Consider the following 19592-nt stretch of genomic DNA (forward strand, 5'->3'; position numbering starts at 1 on the left):
GAAAATAATACACAAATGATTTCTTTTCTCACTATATCACATAGTTGATTATTGTTTTGTTTTGGTAACTATATTGCTACTTGAGCTACTATTAAACATGTTTTAATATCACAATTACTGATCAAGATAGTGCATCTACTCGCTATTTGGTAGGTATTCAGGTTTTTGGTAACCTCATAAGTCGAAGTTTGAATCGAGTTCGGTGTTCACTAGTTGGTCAGTATCTACCACAGGTACTAGAAAGCCTGGCTTTTGAGGCACAGAGATTTTCAGCTTACCTTCTAAGACAAAACAAAATTTAAATATGATTTTAAACCTGCAGAACGGACCTAGTGGGAATTTTCCCCTCATCATCCAAGGTAAGCTCATCATCTTCTCGATAGCGGGGCAGGTGTTCGTTCATCTCCGATAGCTTCAATTCCCGTTTCGATAAATGTTCTACAATCACGGCACAATAGCAATCACCGAGGAAGTTGTTGGTTGTCCGGATGCGATCACTGATAATATCCGTGCAAAAGTTATGTTCTATTAAGTTTTTCTAGTTTAGCAAATACTTACACGAACCAATCGACTGCGAACAGCAACGTTACGTTGTGCATCGGAGCATCAATTGCCGTTAGGACTACCAGGAGCAACACCAGTGCAGCACTCGGAATGCTGGCCGAGCTCATGGAAGCGGCCGTCGATGTCAGTACGACTGTCATAATTTGTCCCACGTTCAGCTGCATATTGCTCATCTGAGCAATAAAGATCGATGATACGGAAATAAACAGTGCCGTGCCGTCCATGTTAATGTTGGCTCCGATCGGAAGTACGAATCTGGTGATCCGGGAGTCAACCTTTAACTTTTCGTTCATGCACCGAAATGTGAGTGGAAGCGCAGCTGCTGTTGAAGCCGTGGCGAATGCGGTTAACATCGGTTGAATCAGTGCCACGTAGAATTTGAAAGGATTTTTTCTTAGGAAAAAGAAGTATATGGCCTGTACGATCACCCACTGATACAGCAGCACTCCAAACAGCACGGTGAAAATGAACCAAGCCAGCTGAGTCATAACCAGGCTAATGTCGTTCACGGCCAATATCTTACCGGCAATCACGCTTCCGATTCCGACTGGAGTCAGCCACATTACTCCGGTGACCATCTTCATAATAACCTCGAAAATGGCACAGAAAAATTGAACCACCACATAGCCTTTACTTCCGATGGTTCCCAGGAGTGTTCCGAAAACCAAACAGAAGAAAACAATTCCAAGCGTGTTCGTACCTGGTCTATACTCAACAATTCGAATAAGCTCGTCCTCCGCATTCCAATTATATGTAGTATGAGCAGTTGCAGGGTTTGTTTGCTGCGTGTTGGCCAACGGTAGCCCACTTCCGTTGGAATTTTCTTTCGGTACATAAACAGTGTGGGCCTGCTGAAGAGCGGCTTGAAATATATTATCCGGGAAAATGTTTCTGAAAATATAACGTAATTCAAAATGAGAATCAATATGCTATTTGTAAAACATATTCTGTACCTTCCTAAATCCAGTATACTATCCATTAGTGTGACCGGTTTCCCGCCAGAGCCCGTGAACTCGGACATGGTCTCGTGCACACTCGAATCACCAGGATGAATCAGTAACACCAGGGAGGTCCCAAGCACAGCATTCAACAGCGAGGTCAGTGCGAAATAGCCGAACGTTCGCAAAGCAATTTTCCCGTTCAGTTTAGCATTTAAACTGGACGAACCACTGATCAGACTGGCAATGACCAGCGGAAGAATCATCAGTTTCAGCACACGCATGAACAACTCGCCCGGATAGGCGATCAGCATGATAGTGTCTGCCGACAGGGCCAAAGGACGGAGGAAGAACCCTGTGAAAAGAAAACGAGAACCTTCAATCAACCTAGAAAATCGAGGTTTGATTTTAACTTGACGTTTCGTCTTCAGTATGTAGGAGTTCTACTTGAACGATAACAGCAAATAAGGCGAACAATAAGACCATGTCAAGATGGGCAAACCTAGCAAACAAACGACACCAAAACCAAAGAGTCTCGTTGTTTATTTCAAAACAATTTAAAAGTCAACCTTCGGCCCGAAATTGTTGTTTCCCTCAAATAGTATATGCATCTCAATCCGGAGATCCTATTGAACAAAAATGATAGTGCAATTTTCATTCGATTCTTATCTGAATGCGGAATACTCGACAATAACAACATGCACTATGTTGAGCATCAACGCAAAGTATTGACCTTACATACATTCCTCTTGTGGAATTTGACCTTTCTGTTTCAACAGACTTCGATCCTTAGCGTACAGAATCATTGCATGGCTAGTACTACGATCCTACTGACACCAGGCACGTACCCCGAAATCGGACACCTTTAAGGATTGTAAAAAAAATACTATTTACTCATTTATTTTTTATACATGTTATAAAACTTGAAAAAAGATTTTTGCCTTGTTTGGAAGGCTAAAAGGCAAAGAAAACTAAACCAAAGTTATGATACGAGTGTATAAGACTAGTGCTTCTTGCACCATTAAATTGTGGCTCCGAGAGATTCGTAGTGATCGATCCCGCAGCGGCAAGGGCTCCGATGCGCTTACAAGGGACAGTGTCAACATTACATGAAATGGTGCTGGATGACTGGAAAGCAAAGGCTAACAGATGCCACAAAGATTAGTGCTGAGCGGACTTACCATAGTTTAAGTAAGTTTCTGCAGATGAAAAAGATTTTCACTGGATGCCGCGGTTGCATATTCAAAACTAGAGAGACGAACGCGAGCGCACATCGGAAGCATGTTTGGCTATGCTGATGCAGATTCGGTTAGACTTTTGGTGTAGATTGGTAATTGTTAACGAAACCTTGATCTCAATCGGACAGCTTGCAAACTTTGCATGAGCTACCTTGAAAAATGAAAATTAAACCATAGTATTAGTGTGCATTATTGGAGCGATTGAATACCGAATATCGCTACCACGGCAACATAAGAGCAACTTCACCTTATTCACCCCGTTTGGTATTCTCGAACTATTACGATCTCCTTGCGCTTGTTTGTCCCAAAACATTAAGAAACCGATGTAAGTTTCATATTGAAGGTTTCGACCGCTACTTCCGGAACCTAAAATCGGGAACCACCGAAGTAAGTTTGTATGGCTATCAACTAATATGACTTATAAATTGTAGTACGGAGTCCAGAAGACTTTTTGTTCCTCACGAGTCCAAACTAGGGAACCACCTTGAACCACTCATTTTCATACTATTCACGAATGATCTTTGCAGTGAATTCTAAAAATATATCGCATCATCGCATTATAGATTGTGGTGGTCTTCAAATGAAAAGGGTTTTATCACGGCCGTGCGCAGGAATCATTCAAGGTGGGGGGTTCAAGCGAGGGTTCAAGGAAGGGTTCAAAAGCGAGGGAGAGGTCAATGGAAGGAGGGGGTTCAATAGGTGGGGAAGGTGGAAAATTTAAAATAAAAGTGAAGTTTTTTTGCACTTCAATATAATAAGTACTCTATTGTTCCTGGGACTTAATGTTGAAAAATCTTGCGCACGGGCCTGGGTTTTATACATGTGTAACCAAAACGACATCCAGATTGTTTTTGTTGTTTCGATAGCTTATGCAGTTTTGGTCCATTTTTGGTACCGGAGAAAATTTAATAGCCGCTTATGAGATTATAAAACCGTTCATTTGAATTTATGTTTTTAATACCCGGTTCTGTCATTCCCGATCAATCTAAGTGAATTTCATTTTATGATTTTAGACCACTGTTCCTGGTACTTCCAGAACCAGAGACTGGGGATCAGTAAACCCGAAATATCTGTAGTTGACCCGCAATCTTGGAGAATTTATAAACCAGTTTCAAGAAATTCATTTCTGTATGGTCATTTATAATAGAAACACTTGAAAAAGATGTTGGTAATTCCGGAACCAGAAGTCGGATCTTAATAAAGTTTATATTTATTTATATCCTTTAAAACTGAATCCTTTCATTCGAACCCAGTGATTGTGATTCAGTCAGCCTTTTTTCATTAATGTAGCACATTTCATCCTGTAGTTCTGGATCCGGAAGTTAAATCTTGAAAAAAATCAGTAATATTGTATGGGACAACAACATCTTTCATTTGAATCTAATTTGTGAGTGCACATTTTTACCACAGACCTTTTTCGATCTCTAAGAACTGATACGAAGGGCATTATATATATTTTTCTAAATGAACCTTATCGTTAAGCGGCTATCTTTTTTTGAACTGCCTTTTCAACCATTTTATGGATATTTTATGTCGTTTTCGCTTGATACCAAACCTAACCCAGTTTCCACCCTAGCAAAGTCTTGGCATTACATTCCTTTTGTGGAATTTGGCCTTTCTGTTTCAAAAGACTTCGCAGTCGATTCTTAGTGTACAGAATCATTGCATGGCTATGGATCCTACTGACACTAAGAACCCTTCCAGGTCGGGTCGGGTCGAACATACGACAACTGGCTTGTAAGACCAGCGTCCTATGCATTGAACCGCCAACCCGGGCTGCCCTAACTGTTGTCAAACCGTTTGTTTGAAGCTACTTTCGAACCTAATTTCCATGTGAAGTTTGCTCAAATCCCTGTTGCTAAGCGTGAAACCAACATCGTTTCATGAAAAGTGTTTGTTTGATGAAACTACCCTATTTCTCAAGCGAAAACAACATTAGTTTGGCATGGCTCAAATTCTATTATACCACGTTCACACTACGAGTTAAAACGAGTTTTAACTATGATTTCATGTTTTAGGCGAAATAACATACTATGTTTTTGGATAAGAAATGACGGTTAGGATCGGGAAAACTATTGTTATTCGAAGTTGTTTCAAAATCAACGATGACGACTTCCAATTTATCGACATTCTGTGAAAAATCCATCGATTGTAACTCATTTGAAAAATTGAGTTTGGAGAGTAGATGCCAAAAATCATCGTTAAAAGTCGTCAGAAAAACCAAGTTGACGACTTCCGATTTAAAGATATTGTTTGAAAACATTTCAAAGGATTCTCTTCTAATTTTTTACTTATTACTCTTTGGTATTTGACTCATCAGTGCATTACAGTTTATGTTAAACTATTATGCAACCTAGCAGTTCAACATAATCTGTACAGAATAAATATCGATAAACCGGCAGTAAAAAATTCTAATACTGTAAAAAGTTTCATAACGATATAACATTGTTTCCCGAACCGGAAGTCGTAATCTTGGACTTTGAAATGTGCTCAAACATCGTTTCGTAAAACTTTCGTCTAAAATATTCATACCCTATGGCTTAGCTTAAAATACTAAAAAACAGCATTCTTTTAGTACTTTTTTCGATTTACGAACTATCGCTAATGTAAGTAAATGAAGTTTGGGTGGAGCATTCTATCGTTATACAACAATGATCATTGACGTATTTTTGTCAGATTTACAAAACCTACTGCAGTGAACGTGAAAGTGTTCTCATCACTCATCAGATCAATGTTATTTTCGTAGGTTATCAGCGATTGCGATGGTTACATTTCGTACCGAAGGTTTCGAAAGAAGGAATAGACTTCTAGAATCAAATTCACAATACATGTACGCCATTTTTAATGAAACTTGTTCGGGATCAAAATCGAATATTCGTCCAATTTTATGTAGTATGTTAGTGGCTACGACTGTAAACAAATGGTGGAAAAATCGTCAAAAGAAAAAATAGCTATGAAAAGCGATTGTGTGCAACAAGAATAAAAACTTAAACTAAATCCTATAATTTTGTAGAAGGTAATGCATAGGTTTATTCTGTTCTGAAAAAGTTATACATAATTTTACCTATTTTTACCTAGAAAACCTTGTGCCTAATCGAAATATGCAACTTAATGCAGCAAACTTTTACAATACTTTTAGGAAATTATATTCCTAATCCAATTTATTTTATAATAAGAATATCCTGAGTACTATTCGTGTGACTCATTTTCACTATGACCGTGCTGAAACCATGCATGATTAAGAAACGGAGGGTGTCACGCGTCTGTTATTTCTGTAACTCACTTTTGCAGTGTGATTAGAGATGGGCAATTCGTTCCTGAGCTATTCCCGTGAATGGAATGTTTAAAAAGAGCTGATAGCTCACAGCTCTTTTTAAAAGAACCGCAGCTCACCAGTTCACCGCACTGGTAAGCAGGGATGGCAGATTCACAGATTAATCTGTGTTCCACAGATTTTCAACCTTTTGCACAGATTTGAAAAATGGCACAGATTTTCACAGATTTTTGAAAATGGTCACAGATTTACACAGATTCTGAAATCGATCACAGATTTTTTAAATTGATCACAGTTTAGCACCAAAAATTACAGAGCGTTAGGAAATAGTGAGACTTTTTTTTGCTTACCAAAATGATTCCGATTAGTTATTATGGAAACGGGAAAACGTGCACAGATTTTTGGCTTGATTATAGATTTTTTAGAAAATGACCTCACATCCCTGCTAGTAAGGTGGAAACAAGCTACAAGCTGAACGGATTTTCGGCTCTTGAAGAGCGAGTTATAAATTAGAAGAAATGTGTGCATGAGCTTTTGTTCATTTTTCCAAATGTGTATTTATCCTTCTTTAACAGATTGAATAAGCCGTTGTCAATAAGAAATCTTACCTCTCACTCCGTAGGCTAAGGTACATTCAGGGATGCCACTTTTACAGATATTCTCAAATATGACATAATAATAATTCGCAAACAAGTTAGTTCGCATAGCATTGCTCTTTGTGCATCAATGATTTCGATCATGCATATGAAAGAAAAACGGCGCCCAAAACAAACTTTCAGTTCAATTTAAATGGGCTGATGAGCTGATCCATTGAATCGATTCCCTTTAGTGAGCTGATCGGTTCGGAGCTGCTCACCGGTATGAGCTGCTTCGCACATCTCTATTTGAGCGTCACACAATCAATATATCATCTTAAAAAACGTGTTGCTTCGCGAAAACTCAATTTATTTACACGTTCAAAAATGAAATCTCTTCGTAAAGGTTTGTACTTTTGCAATACTTTTTCATATTTTGATTGGAAAACATTTTTCCATTTTTTTAATATGTGTTGAACTTTTGATAATTTTTCGGATTTTCAATATTTAAAACCCAATTTGAAAAGGTCTAAAAAAAATTGCATCGAGTTCCACTTAGGTTTTTTTATAATATTGTTAATTGCCAAAAAGTAAACAAAATTAAAATCCCAACAATTTGCTTAAGTTGCGCGTGCAAGCGTAAGCATGTTTATGCGTGTTTACGCGCACTTTGTAGTAGATACTTAGGTAATAGAGGTAGATTCTACGTAGAAAAATCCAAAAAATTGTTTTTAAAATAAAGTGAATATATCTCAAAAAATATTTTTTTTGCACTACTTATATCTTCAGCAAAAATACTTCAAATGTTTTTTTCTTCAAAATAAAATAGAGAAAAAAAATTATTTTTATTCGAAATTGGTGTTACCCCCTTAACAAAAATTAAGGTTCCACTTTCGAAAGAAGCGTAATATAATCTTGTAAAACTTCTTCGGAGACACGTTAGCTCTTAAAAATCATTGGAAGTCAGTACAGACTTTTGACCGTCTTTTTCCAGTTTTGGACCACTGTGCGTTGCTCAAAAATATCATAATGTCGTCCACATTCGTTCGTACAGTAAAGCACATACAAATAAGCTGCGCACTTCTACGACACAATGCTCCACATTCTAGGATCTTGTATCTACAAATTTCATGTTCAACACTATACACATCAGTATTTTCTAAAGCGAAACTTGGTACTTCGAGTTCAGGATGATACTGGATATATATGAAACTGCTAATTTTGTGCAATTTAATTTCTTACACTTACTTGACATCAGACAAAGCATCTGTTTTATCTACTATAGGGCTAGCTTGGGAATGGAACCAATTGTTATTGACATAAATATGTAGGAAACTTCAGTGCCTTCTCCAAAACAATCGTCACAAGCGGGCTCCTCCGAACATTACGAACTAGCTTTCTGTTTTTGTGGAAAAATTCTCAATGACTCCACTGTGGTAAAACAATAACGTTTAAGGACTGATGCCAGTAGGTCGCGTAAAACCATGTGGCTCGCTGTGCGTATTACATTTCTCTCCATGCTCTCTCGCAAATGTGCAAAATGACTCTCGATGTGGCCGGGTGGCCAAGAAAGTTTTGATATTTTCGGTTACAAGTTTGACTACATCACATAAAATCCAAGAAAGCTGCCGCTTGTTTGGCAGCCTTTTTGGGCCGATTTTATTTCTCTCTCATGTTTCGTTACGTTGCCAGGGAACTAAAATGACGCCGACATAGAAATCAACTTACCTCCACAAAAATAACTTACACTTCATTTTCATCGCGACAACATATATGTTTTTAAGTTATCTAGACATTGTCAGGATAGATTTTTGATCCATGCTTTTGAAGGGGAGATATTGAATGAACAAGTTGAAAGTTGCCGTTTTCAACTATGCAATTCTTCCTTCAGAAAAAAGACTTGCCCGATCGCTAAAGTCAAACAGTCATTCTGAAATTTTCACAGAATAATCTAAACTAATTTTCTAAGAGATTGTGGTTTTTTGATATTCGTCACCGTTTCTGAGAAAATCAGATTTGAAGCGTCTAAATAGCCCTTTCAAACGCCCTAAAACACACTGGCCTCAGCCCTTAAATAGAGTCTTTTGAATAATCAACCTGACTCTATCATTTATTATCTTTATCACCAACGACATTAAGTGACAAACATAACTTGAATACAAAACAAGATTTAAAACACTATCAACGAGGGAATACTGAATTGAAACGCATTGATTTTTCAGTATACTAGCTCGGTATTGAAATAGATTGACAATTCAGGATCTGTGAAGTAATTTCATTTTCAATTTCGTACTTTAATCAAACCCATGGAGAATCATTCAAATTTAGATATTTTAGTTATTCCACATAGAAGTAGGGCGATTCAAAATGATAGTTTATGTTACATAAATCAGACAATAAAGCTGTGAGCATGGCGAATCACTAACTACTAACATAGATCATTACATCGCTTACCGTTTCACACTAACAAATCCACACTTACCCAGCACAATCCCAAATATGACCCCACTCAGCGTAACCAGGATCAGTTTGTTCTCGGAAATGAATTCCCGCCATGGTGCCACAGCAGCTATGCTTCGTCGTTGTTTGTCACCCTTCAAGAACTGCTGTTCGCTTTGTGCCATTCCGTTGATCGTTTCCGGATAGTAGTTGTACTGTTCAGAACAAACAAATGATCGAAAAGTAGACAAAATATTTTAGATTTCAAAATTAGTATATCAACTACATTCTATTACAACCGTCTGCTCACGAATTGAGCAAATTTTCGTCCGACTAGCTAGTGGACCAACACGCGCTTAGTCGGCACTGTAGGTATACATATCAAATATGTATCCATATCCACATTAGCCAGAACGTATTGTCGGGTTGTTTGCAAACAAAATTGAATTAAATGCAATGAAGCAAAATATACGCGATCACTATTGTACTCAATCACAGCAAATAGTCATTCTATCATGGTTTGTGAAGGCACCACAGATAAGCATACCAAACGCGTTTCAAATCAAATCGTTCAATAATGTTTCTTACTAAAAAGTGATTGTTTCACCTTAAAATAAATGCAACATATATGAATATTTCGAAACATTAAACATATTAGAAAACGTAAGAGCAGCTTTCCACGTTGCCGCCGAATCATGTAAACATATTGTATTCTCTGGATTATACTAAATAAACATCAAATACTTCTTCAGAAATTCTAGAAAAAAAATCTAAGGATCATCATTAATCTGGCCGTTTTGTTATTTATTACGATAAAGTTTAGCAAAATATGAGTGCGATGTCAGTTTTTCTGTGATAGCGTGTTGGTGTGCATCAATGTGAGTACCAAGCGATCCTTGGCAATCGTTTGTTAAAGTGACAGTGATGGGCAAGGTCAGTGCTATCAAGTGTTGTCAATGTAGCAACTATGAAATCCCAAGGAATCAATTGAGAGTGATCATGCGCCCATCATTCAGTAGTATTAAAAAATACTAGCTATATCAGAAACACTCATATTGCTACTAGGCTCGACAGAAAAACTCACTCAGATTCACAACTCGATTAATTCGCATCCTAATTTTCTTAAGAAAAGCTTTATAACAAAATCAACCTACTATGTGAGCGTTCAAAATATTTTAGAATTGTTACCATTAGCTAAAAAGCAAACGATCAAGTTTTAAACCAACGCTAAAAATAGTTCGGTTTACTAAATACATCTATATATGTAATAGACAATAAGCAACAAAGCAAATTGCAGCCCAATAACGGTACCGTCTGCTATTGATTTTCCAACCATTCGCGCTTGACTAAAATCCTGCCAGCAGAGAACTTTTTACATTTTACATTGCATTATGAACCTCTCACAATTTTCATAACGGGTTCGATGATACAACCCATTCTTTTACCACCCACCCAATTTTGCTCATTATTGAACAGGACAACAAAATAAAGCCTCCGGTTCGCAAGCGAAGCCCTCTGGAACGAAACGGACAAAAGAACCAAAACCACACCTCGATTGTTACACCGTCTTTGCACGTACATGTTTACTTTCTGCACTAACCAGATAAGATGCAATAACAGCGGCCAGCCGGGTATTGCAGAAAAGAATGAAAAACATCAATGCTTCGAGTACGACCATGTCCCAAACTGAGTAAGTAAGACTAAGAATAAATGTTTGATTCAATCATTTGGCAAACTTCAAACAAATTCGTGATGACGATGAGCAGTTATTATAGCGATATGGTATATGTCAGCTGTGCAACTGTTCCTGTACTTCAAAAGAACAGCTTCTCCTTTTAGCATCAGTAGGGGACGACAAATGCCGATCTTCATTGCGCATCTAGTACAAGAGAAATATTATTTTTTGTGTAAACAGCAACCTGTGCCAAAATCATAGGAAGCGGCGAAAGGCCCTCACACCGGTGTAGAAAACGTGTTGCAACAAACAGGTGTTGGAAATGCATAATCATAGCACTCGTTGACTATTCTTAAACATGAACTGCCCAAATTTAGAATAGATTAGATGTCGTTTATTTTACCCTGGTTTTCCACTATTTAGTCGTGCACCGGGGAGCATGCCTAAATTTCATTTCATATCTAATTTTGTACAATTCATGTCTGATTGACAATTTTTTTATCCAACACATGCCTCTTTGGCTATATTAGTGTTTGGTGTTATGAATTATCGAGTATTCAAACTCAACCTATAAGCACCGAAAATAAACGGCCTGTATTATCGTTGAGTTGTAATGATTTGTGCAAAACGTGTCGCTAGGAGCTTAACAGCTCCAAAGTGTTCGATAAATTTTCTTCAATCGTGTACTTGAACAATGATAAATAATAAATTCACCTTCATGTTCAAGAACTGACGTAATCCTTATTTTCAGTATGGCTTTGCTTGTTTTTAACGCCCACTCCAGTTTCTCACGACACAATCTGTCGTAGGGAACGTACGGGAGCCTACTCCAAAAACTATATACTGAACGAATGGCACACGGTAGTAACGCAAATAATCCACTTAGGAGGCCCTTTACTGGAACAGTCACTAGTTTCCATTGACACGCCGGCCGGAGTCACTGTCTGCCGCTACTGTGCCAGCACTTATTGGTCCTTGTGAAAGCTGACAACCGAACTAAACTGCTACCGAACGGAACGAACCGCAAACACCGAATGACTGAAGTTGTAAATTCGCGTCCGGTGTGACTGACTCGGCAATGCAATGAGCGAATGCAACGGAGCAGTCGCAATATTATTGTTCTAAACATCCTGTTTGCTACCCACCAGACACGCATCGTAGGAGCCCATTTTCTTTGACAAAGATGTATGATGCGTCTCCATTATTACGTTCGTTATCATATATTAAATACAGTGACTCACAGTGAAAACTGAACATCAAATTTTTGACATATTTGAAAAGTTATGCAACCACTTCAAAGGTCGGAATTCAATATATCATTTAACTGAGCTCGACGATGATGAAAAATATCTAAAAAAGTTTTGAAAATCATAATGACCAATAAATTATCGATCAACATCAGCATAGAAAATGGAAAGCGGACGAACGATGACCAATCAAGTATTGATTTTAACACCAGACGGAAGCAAAAATGTTATGATTAACTTTCAGCAAGCACCGAAATATTTAAAAAACCTTTTTAAAGTTTATGTTGACAGACAACTCTCACAAAAAAACATGATTTTGGGCAGGCCCGTACCCAGGATTTTGTTTCGGGAGGGGCTGGTTGACTTTTCTAATTTTGGATGCACCGATAAAAAGTGACAAAAACGTCGGAATGGAGCTCACACCGATTTCTAAGACTTTTATTCAAATAAAAGGTGTTACTATCCCGTAAGACATTTAATTTCCTCAAGATCCAGCTTCAATTTCCAGTCATCATTAGAAGTAACGACTCAACAAAACAGAAAAATTTTCTCCACTTGGTTCAAAACTGTTTCAATTTCAAGGTCTTGTATGTTGGCTTTTATACAAACTTGGTTTTACCGATCTTCGGTTCCTGGAAGTAGCGGCCGAAAATTCCGAAACAGAACTCACATAGATTTACCAGAGTTGACAAGGCCGATGTTCATAAATGATAAAATGGATCAAATCCGAATCCGGTTTCTGGTTCCAGCAATACAGAATTTTGACTACTCAGTTCAGTGACTTCTATTAGAGTCGAAGAAGTACTCGTCTTTTTTGCAGAGACAGTAAGTTAATGAGGGCACAACGATTCTCGGAATGTAGCAATTGAAGACGATTCAGTCAAGACCGACGTGAACGTGAACAGCCCAAATTGTAACTCCGTATTCAAGAATTCTGCATACTACTGAAATAGACGGTAAATATCATAAATACTTGCGCAAAGGCAGTCAGAGTTCGCGATCGAAAATGATGTTCAGGTTTTTTACTTTTCCTACTGGAACTGTCATAATTGAGTATTTAAAAATAATTGGTGACTGTGCCCGAAATCAGGTTATTATATTTATTAACGTTTACTATCATTCCATTTCTACCACACATCTCTAAGACTATTTAAATGTCCAAAAATCCACAAGCTATGTGATGATGCGATAGAGCTTGAGATGTGGATAGATTTTGACAGGTGGAACTCCGATTCGCGAAGAACGGAAAGAATGTTCTAAATTTGTAGGTCATATTAGTTGATGACCATACAAACTAACTTTGGCTATACTGGTTTCGGTATCTGGTTCCGAAAGTAATGGTATGAAATTCCAAAACGAAGCTCACATAGATTTCTCAGAGATGGCTTGAGGTTTGGGAACAGATAATAGTTCGAGGGAGCCAAATCAGGTGAAAAAGGTGAACGGGCAAGTAATCGGAACCCTAAACCGTTCATTTCAACCATGATAGCGACGCTCATATGCTTTTCGTTCCTCAATCGCTCCATGATTGCACGTTAATACTTGCGGTCTGTATTACGTACAAATGTAAATCTACAAAGATAATTCCAGAAGTAGTTTACAATAACAATTCCAGAAAACCGAAATCATGGTCTTTTCGACTAATTGAGCCTCCGTTGAGGCACTCATGCCGTTTTGAAGCGCTCGTTTTAACTTCAGTCCATTGTCGGTTAATCATTCTGTTCTCTGGGGTATGATAATGGTTCCAGCCAAACATGTGCTTGAAGTGCGCCTGCGTTCTTCTTTTCAAGTCTAAATTAGTATGTGCGAGATCCAGCGGCAGGATATCTATTTCATCTGCAGAATATTGCTTAACACGCTCGTGAACTTTCTCCTTCCGGTCGTCCAGTAAAATTTTATGTAATATTATTTTTATCGGTTTTAACCTCCATTTTATGTAGTTTTGACACTGTGGTAATAGAGTTTCGACCATCGCGAAACTCTTAAAACTACTGTTTCATGGTGTAATCTTCCCCATAATATTTGTTTTTGTTTTGGTTTCTGATTTCGGGAACTCGGCCCCCCCTCTGGGTATGTGCCTGATTTTGGGCAAAGCAAAGTCCTGGCATTACATTCCTTTTGTGGAATTTGGCCTTTCTGTTTCAACAGACTTCGCAGCCGATTCTTAGTGTACAGAATCATTGCATGGCTAGTACTATGGATCCTACTGACACTAAGAATCCTTCCAGGTCGGGACTCGAACATATGACATTTTTGATTTTGGGCACATGGAGCATATTTATGTTTTTCACTGTATCCAATACGAATGACTTATGATATATATCATTCCCATCGACTCCGATCTAGTGTATGTTTTGCCTTGATAATAGGTCCGAACATCGGAGACCCTTCATGTTATATATCATTCGGCTCTTCTAGACGAAATTGGGTAATATGTGTGATCTTATACCTCAGTTTTCTCGCTCTATTTCATAATCGATTTCAACAGTCTTAGGCACGTTTGAAAACTACTATAGAATCATTGATGAAATTCGAAGGGCAAATAACAGACACTTCCGGTCTTATGATCCATATATTGATGTTGAATTTCATCCGAATCCAACTCCCGGTTCCGGAAATACAGGACGAAGTTTATTTGAACTTTCATACCATCATTCAGAATAGAGATGGTTGGGTCTTTTTACCCGAAACCCGACCTGAACCCGAAGGGTACGGGTCGGGTTCGTGTACAGAAGCAGAATGTTTGTCGGGTTCGGGTACGGGGAAAGATTTTTTCATATTACACGAGTACACGGGGTCGGGTTTGGGTACCAACATTTGGTCGGGTTTCGGGTATTTGCTGTATCAAGCATACTTCTTCAAAAAACTCGATGCTCGTCGCCAGCCATTGAATCAACCCTGCACCCCATCCTTCCCCATGGAAAATTTTTCAACATTAAGTTCCTTGAACAATAGAGTACTTATTATATAAAAGTATTTGCACTTGACAATTCATACTTCGTTTTCAGAATTTGTTTTATAGTGTCAATATTGTGGATGACGTACTTTTTTTCGAATTTTTGCGCCTTCTCCACCTTTTGAACCCCTTACCACCCACCTGACATTTTGCAAAATATTTTTACATTCAGTAAAGATTTCATGACGACTCATGTTGGACGAATTGAAAACAATATTTATTTTTAACATTGATAGTTTGGCTCAAACAATTAGGCATTTAAAAAAGATCCGTAGTTAGTCATAACATAGATCTATAGTAAGTCCAAACACAGTGAGAAAAATAAGGTATAATTAGCTCTCATTTACCTCTCCAGCATCAGATGTTACAACAAAAGTTTTACACTTTAAATTTAAACATATTTATTACACTTTAAATTCAAACATATTTAATTTTGTATCAGCGCTTATTTTCATTTTCTTATGATTCAAATACGTTTGATATTTACATCAAAGCTAATTATTATTAGAAAAAAAAATAAAAGAAATTCTTGCTTTGAATTCAAATAAATTTCATTTCCACCTGAATTTCATTTCACTTATTTTATTTTTATTTGATTGAAAGCAAATTATCAAATAAACATTTCAAATCAAATAGCACATTTCGAACGATTTCAATAGTGCAGCTAGTTTAAATTCGTTAACTGCTTCGAAAGTTATTACTTGCGTACATTTTCCGTTTAAATGATGTAACACAATGGAATCTTATCAAAAGTTGTGTTAAATATCAAACAATCAACTAGTACCAATGTTTGATTCAATGAAAATGTTTTAGAATCAATGAATTTGAAGCTAAGACTCAGTATATTTGATTCAGTTTAATTCAAGAGTCAACAATTTTTTATTTGAATCTATCCAACATATACAAATACATTCAAGGAACTGTAACTAGCATTTGAATCAAATAAATTTTTGATTTGTTAAATAAAATTTTGAAATTTGAATCCATACCTCAAAATATTTGAATCTAGTATACATTGCCACACTAAATTTGATGCAAAAGATGTTTTATTTGATTTAAAATTTATTTCAAAAATAATTTTATTTGATTCAAACAATTGTTTTAAGTTGACTTGAAGACTCAATATTCGAGGTGGTAAACCTAGTCGTGATATGAATGATACACCCAAAACAGTATCGATCGCGGTAACATCTGCAAGTATTCGCCGCTCTGCTTGAGCAAATTTTACACACAGTTCATATGTGAGCCTGTATTTGTATCTGTTTTTAGTGGTGTACATGTTTTACTTTTGATCATTTGGAACGTGAGGTAATTTCATAATTTGTTTTTCATATATGAGAAAGGCATCATCACACCACTAGGTGGATTGAAACAGGATTTTAGCTTAAAGACTGTTTTGCACTGTAGCTACTAGCCTGGGACAGGACCAGACAACTGATTTCTTTTTCCAGAAAAATATTTCTCTTCTTATTCCGGTTGCTCCCTGCTATAAATAATACATCCCTCGCGATCACTGTTGCCAGTAGATATAATTATTCATTCTGAAAAGCTTCTTCCCTTACAACATGCGATTATTTATTATTTAAAAACACTTAGACAAATGTTATATCAGTCAAAAATATAGCTCTGAATTCATTTTGATCAGATGCTTGTTTTAAAGAAAACGTTAAGTTTTAACAGTTTAATAAAATTTTTCTAAAACACATTTTTAAGTAATTAATTTTTGCAGCTTTATTTACTATAGTATCCAAAATATTCAATTTGAGAAAAATATTAGCAAATAAAAGCACAGACTAACAGACAGGACACTCAAATTAGATTCTTCAATCATTTTAACGGTCATTTCGAATATTCCTGTGTCATGATGGCGCCACGTTACCCTATCAAAAACATCCTGTCTGTCATCTAGACTGTGTTTTTTTTTCATTTACCAACAGAGTGGCCATTCATACAGAATTACCTGTAATGTATTGATTTGTATACGTCCATGCGAATTTCATGCAGGATACAGATTTAATACATATTGCCAAAACTATTTGCATAATTGTGCCTACTTCTCATCCTCCAACGCAAGACAAAATCGAACCCGTTTTGGTACATTATTTACTTTCTTCTGGTCTGCCGCCACTTAATTTCGGGTGAAAACTACCAACACAATAAAAAATAGTCTAGATGAACAACGTTGAGTCAAATAAATGGTTACCTTCCAACATCGCGAAAAAGTTAAATATATTATCAACGTAATCCAATAATTTATTGTGACGATTCATTTTCAAATATTTTGATGAAATCAGGCATCCCTGCAAGCAGCTGATCGGTGTTGACAAACGAGGGGAAACCAACTAGTAAAAAAACTTTTACATAACACAAGGGGTGTACAGATAGTAAATAGTTCGCGCAGTACAATATAGGTGGAGCTAGTGCATCACGAAAAATTATTTTTTATAAGAATTTACTCATACTGTCATGTCTGTTAGTCTGTGATAAAAGTATCTAAAGATTTGGTGCTATTCTCAAGTACAACTAACATAGTCAATATTCTCGTCCATATCACACTTCGTGATTTCAGACTCTCTTTGTATCATCCAGTGATTGTTAAATATGATCGTATACTTTCCACATTAACACATTGAAATTAATAATTTCAAATACAAAAAATGCAATATCAAAATACATTGTTACCGACGATACTGACAACACATTTTCTACCACCCTGCAGTAATATCAATTCATTAACTTATGTCAATTTCAACCAATCACGAGCTGGTTCGAAACTGGCTCTCGAAGTGGATAAACAATTGTCAGGTCCTGTCCTAGCTACTAGCCATTCAATGACTTTGTACACCAGAAATGCCAGATATTTTCATAGAAAATCTGTATTGCTTTGAATAAAAAATCTGTTTTAATCTGTATTCACTAATAAATTGAAATTCTTACAACAAAATGATCCTAAAAGTTATTTCAATAGATTGTGGCTGTAGGATGGTTGACTCAATCAGTCATTACCGCGCTTACAAGAATATTTAACGACGAAATTTCATAGTTTTTTTTATTTTTTTATTCACAACAATTGAATTGTAATTCCATATAGTTTAAAATTGTTGTCTTCATAATTTGACTTGGAATTTTAACACCCAATATGCAACGTCAAGTCGGATTATACAACTCTCAGTCCCCCGGTGAATGACCGATAGGTTAAAACCGGGCTAAAATAAACAACTAACTAACTAACTACAACTCTCAGTTTGACAGTAAAGTTTCATGATGCCATTACTTCCTTGAATATCAGTTCAAATTGGTTTCAAATGATAATATAAATGGATTTAACAACAGATTTCCATATTAATTTGTTATTTGTCCGTTGATTGATAGACTTTTATCTCGTCACTGTTATCAAATACCAAAAGATAGCTCAGACAAAAAAGTTTTTTTTTCTTACTTTTTGTGAGATCTGTATAAATCTGTATTAAATCGAGGAAATCTGTTTAAAATGTGTACTCTGTATTAAATCTGTATGAGCATGTAAAAATCTGTATAATACAGATAAATCTGTATAAATGGCATCTCTGCTGTACACTAAGAATCCGCGGCGAAGTCTGTTGAAACAGAAAGGTCAAATTCCACAAAAGGGATGTAATGTCAGGACTTTGCTTTGCACTGTAGCTCGTATGAGTCCGCAAACTGAAGCATTTTCATGTGTAATATTTCAGATTTTAGTTAGCATTTTTTACCGACCAAAGCATTCAAAGTTCGTGAAAATCGATTTTTCTTTCCCTACAAAATTTTCATTTTCACACACGCGTTTACACAAATTCACATTCACGTAAACACTAACATGCATGTACAGTTTCACATTCTGATATTTTTTTCTACACTTCCTCATGAACCTTTGCCAACGTGAAACTATTTGCTGTACATCGGCAAAACTATGCCGAAATATGAACAAGCGTAAAAACAATGATGAACAAAATTTTCAAGCTCATAACTGGTTGATGGTTCAATTCGCAGTATTTTCATTCTTTCATTATTTATTAGATTTATCTATGAAATTATTAGTCAACTATATTGTCGAATAAAGAAAGAAAAACGTGTTTAATCCACCTAGCAGTGAGATGATACCTTTTTTTACCAATCTGCATGTGTTTTTTGCATGAATATTCTTCGGTGTTTAAGTTTTCATGACATTATTTTAATGACCGTCGTTTTAAGCGACAATTTGAGATTTTAATCACTCATTACTCTGTAATGTCGAAACTGCAAATCGGATCGAATTTCAATCTAGAAGTGTGATAATCGATTAAAGATGACATGATATGTAAGTTCCACTTTAGAGTTTACGGTAATTTAAGGTACTTCCAGAGCCGGTATTCAGGAACCAGCATAACCCAAACCGGTTCGTATGGCCATATGACGAATAAATTACAACAGTTTTGAGTCCAACTTTGAAGCTCAATCCCATCTTCTATATCGGTTTGAATTTTAAAAAATTCATCATCATGTAATTCGAGAACCGGAAGTCATAATTGGATAAAATTAATTAATTTTTGTATGTATGTATAAAATTAATTAATTTTGTATATAAGTTTGTTTTAATTTGAATTTTTGTTTCTGATATTTGATTAGGCTTTTTTTGAGAAAACGATTGAGCTTTGAGAAACGATTTTATACTGGAACCGGAATAAAATC

At 36.5% G+C, this 19592-nt stretch overlaps 1 protein-coding gene across 1 annotated transcript; it reads right to left on the bottom strand.

The window, feature by feature from the left end:
• Positions 1-48: 48 nt before the first annotated feature.
• On the bottom strand, positions 49-11753 carry LOC131431303 (excitatory amino acid transporter). The gene is made up of 5 exons (XM_058596923.1): positions 11418-11753; positions 9072-9243; positions 1518-1857; positions 559-1455; positions 49-497 (listed from the first exon to the last, which is right to left on the bottom strand). The coding sequence occupies exons 1-5, from the start codon at positions 11421-11423 to the stop codon at positions 311-313; spliced, it is 1602 nt and encodes a 533-aa protein (XP_058452906.1). The 5' UTR covers positions 11424-11753; the 3' UTR covers positions 49-310.
• Between the last annotated feature and the right edge of the window lie 7839 nt (positions 11754-19592).

The sequence above is a fragment of the Malaya genurostris genome, chromosome 2, assembly GCF_030247185.1.
Source record: "Malaya genurostris strain Urasoe2022 chromosome 2, Malgen_1.1, whole genome shotgun sequence".
Lineage (NCBI taxonomy): Eukaryota > Metazoa > Arthropoda > Insecta > Diptera > Culicidae > Malaya > Malaya genurostris.